This window comes from Austrofundulus limnaeus, unplaced genomic scaffold (genome assembly GCF_001266775.1).
Source record: "Austrofundulus limnaeus strain Quisiro unplaced genomic scaffold, Austrofundulus_limnaeus-1.0 Scaffold658, whole genome shotgun sequence".
NCBI lineage: Eukaryota > Metazoa > Chordata > Actinopteri > Cyprinodontiformes > Rivulidae > Austrofundulus > Austrofundulus limnaeus.
The window spans coordinates 32,719-35,676 of NW_013953060.1; the positions used below are offsets into that span (position 1 = coordinate 32,719).

At 35.9% G+C, this 2,958-nt stretch overlaps 1 protein-coding gene across 1 annotated transcript in view; it reads right to left on the reverse strand.

The window, feature by feature from the left end:
- The window catches only part of LOC106531619 (sulfotransferase family cytosolic 2B member 1), an 8,196-nt gene extending 7,285 nt beyond the window's left edge, over positions 1-911 (reverse strand). Inside the window, exon 1 of the mRNA XM_014027526.1 lies at positions 401-911. Within this exon, the coding sequence (XP_013882980.1) occupies positions 401-536 (136 nt within the window). The 5' untranslated portion in view covers positions 537-911. The remainder of the gene's footprint in view (positions 1-400) is intronic.
- Positions 912-2,958: the final 2,047 nt, after the last annotated feature.

Consider the following 2,958-nt stretch of genomic DNA (forward strand, 5'->3'; position numbering starts at 1 on the left):
TTAACTTGAAATGCACATTTTTGGTCTGTGGTGGAGAACCAGAATACCTGGAGAAAACCTACTGAAGCCCAGAGAACTATTGTCTCATAGTACCCAATGACCACAAAGTAGAAAAGAAATCATGAGCGCAAAACCAGTTACAAACTATTTTAAGTCTTTGGACTTTCACAAGTAATAAAACTTGGTTCTATAAGTTTTATTTGTAAGTTGGCATTGAAAATGATTATCTGGTTGAGTTCTGGAATTTTTCTATTCCATAACCCTGGTGTCCTAAACAGCTCCTACACAGAATTACATCTACTTTGTTTCAACAACGCACTGTAAACTCTGCTTTTTAAACACTAAAAATGTGACAGAGCAGGTCAAATAAAAACAAACAGATAAAACAGACATATTTTACCTGACTTGGGGTAAGTGACAGCAAACACATCAGTGTCTTCCACAGAGAAGTTCTCGGCGTACTCCAGGCTCTCTGCAGTGTGGGCTGTATGATGCAGGAGAAGGCCGTGGTACTCAATGTAGCTTGATGATGACATGACTGTTTCCAGGGGAATCGTATCTAATAGATTTACCCTTACTGCTCTCTGAAATTAAGTGTTTATTTTGTCAGTCTCCTCTCCCTATTTGCAGCTGTCTGACAGCTTCTTCTGTTCCCCCCTTGTTCATTCTGCTGAATGCTGCTTTGTCATCCACTGGTTTATAAAATGTGGGTTTGGGGTTTAGGGCTGGTTTGCATAAAATGGCCCTCCCTACCTCAGCCTTTCGAGTTTCAATAGTCGCTGGCAGAAAAACCCAGGGCGCAGGCAAAGTCCAAAATGCAACGAAACAATTTATTTAAACAAAAGAAGGCCTGATGAGGCAGCAAAAAAGCTTACAGAAACTCTTACTCGGGAGGAATGGACAGAACACCACACAGGCTGAGGGAAAACAGCACAATGAACCGACAAAGACAGGTGACAAGACTCAGAATATAAAGCAAACAAATTAAGAGAAAATCAGAAACACCTGGGAAGACACAACAGGGAACGGCTGAACAGGGGCAGGCCTAGAAGCAGGGGAAAGATACACAGGGGAACACAGAAAACACTAGAAAACTAAGGAAAATAAATACAGATTATGACAGTTCGAACATATTTAATTTTGTAATGAGTAACTACTGTAGGTGTTACATTTTAAAGTTAGATTAAAAATGTAATGAAATAAAAGTAAAAGTAGCTGTTTAAAAAATAATTGGTAAAATTACAAATCCTCAAAAAAACTACTTAAGTACTGTAATGAAGTAATTGTACTTAGTTACTATAAACCTCTGGACAGGAGACAGAACTGGAATTGTCAGAGCTGAACATATTAATCTTTTCAGATTTATTCAAATATGTGATTATATTTACATTCTATCACACAAGCAAGATTTACTTTTAGTTCTGACTTTTATTGTGATCATMTCATATTGTGTTTTGTGTCACAGGAATTGTTGGAGACTGGAAAAACCACTTTAACTCGGAGCAAATGGCTCGATTCACATCAGCAATTCACAAAGAGCTGGAGGGAGAGAGCTTCTCGCTGCCATGGAGCCTGGATTGACCTGTACWGAAAAAAGTGTCATCTTGACATAAAATTGGCACATACTTTTAGTTGCTTTGATTAATCCTGATTGTAAAGTTGTTCTAATGATCTCCAACASGATTAAAGGATCGTTGCAGAGCCTGTTAAATTTTGAGATAGAAAATTTTTAATGAAAACAACACCAACTTTTTCTGTTCAAAGTGAAAACATTATAATAAAAATTATTATTGTAGTGCCATCAACTGATGGCTCAATGAAAATATCTTGATCTCTAAGATTAATTACTACACTTATCAACTAAAAGTGGTCTAACAGGCACTTTCATTTCTAATCAAAAATCTAAACATCATTATAATTAGAAACACACTGATGTTTTCAGAAGTTRGTTGTCTGACTGCTTGATTTCATTTRCCTTCRGTTTTAAARTTATTCTAATGCAAAGTCTGCAGGACCGAGTTTACCTCTTTTAATTATTAACTCCTGATCGAGAGGTGCAACTTGAATTGTGACCCTTGTTTCTGAATCATTTCTTTACTTCATTCAAGGMATGATTGTGATCACAAGAACCTAACGCCTGTGTTCTCTCAACTCAATGGGAAGGAACTGTTTCACCTCATGAAATCACCCATGGCTGGAGAGTGACAGACGTCTGCTGACATCACTAGAAGTGCTGAATGCTGATTGGTTACTTTTGTTGAGTTACTTTCAAACACTGAAATAAGGAACGAATTCCTAAAAAGGACAATCATTACAATTTTTAATTTTTCTGTAAAAAAATAATTAGATAAAAATAAACTTTGTGTCCAAAGTTACATGTTTATTTTGCAAAACTGTGATCCAAACTGTCAACTATGATTATTTCAGAAATCAGGACAGACCTGTTCATTTAACGTTTTTTTTTTATAGTCAGGAATTATAATATGAGGAATTATAATTTTTCAGCTTGGAAGAAAAATGAGACTGAYGTCCTATGGCTGTGTTTTGTCCACAAGATTATCATGTTTCCTGCAGCTGCAACACACTTGAAATAAGATGATAATTTTCAGAAAAAAGTGGCATACACTATTTATCATAACTCCAGTTTTACTTGGCCTAGCGACACAATTTAAAGACAGCTGTACATTTTGAAATCTCTACTTTTGACACAATTTGTACCAGAGTCTCTAAATATGTAGGTTGAAGGCGTGAGTGGATGACATCACACACTGACTTTGAGAATGACGTTTTAACTGACACGGCTTTCAACAAATGAAGCCAATCAGAGCTATGGTTTTACCAAATCTTACATTTGTTCTATTGCTATTATTATTATTATTATTATTATTATTATTATTTGTCAGAAAGACTGGGGGTACAATAAGTTAAGGAGTTGTTTCCACTCGGACCGGTTTAGAT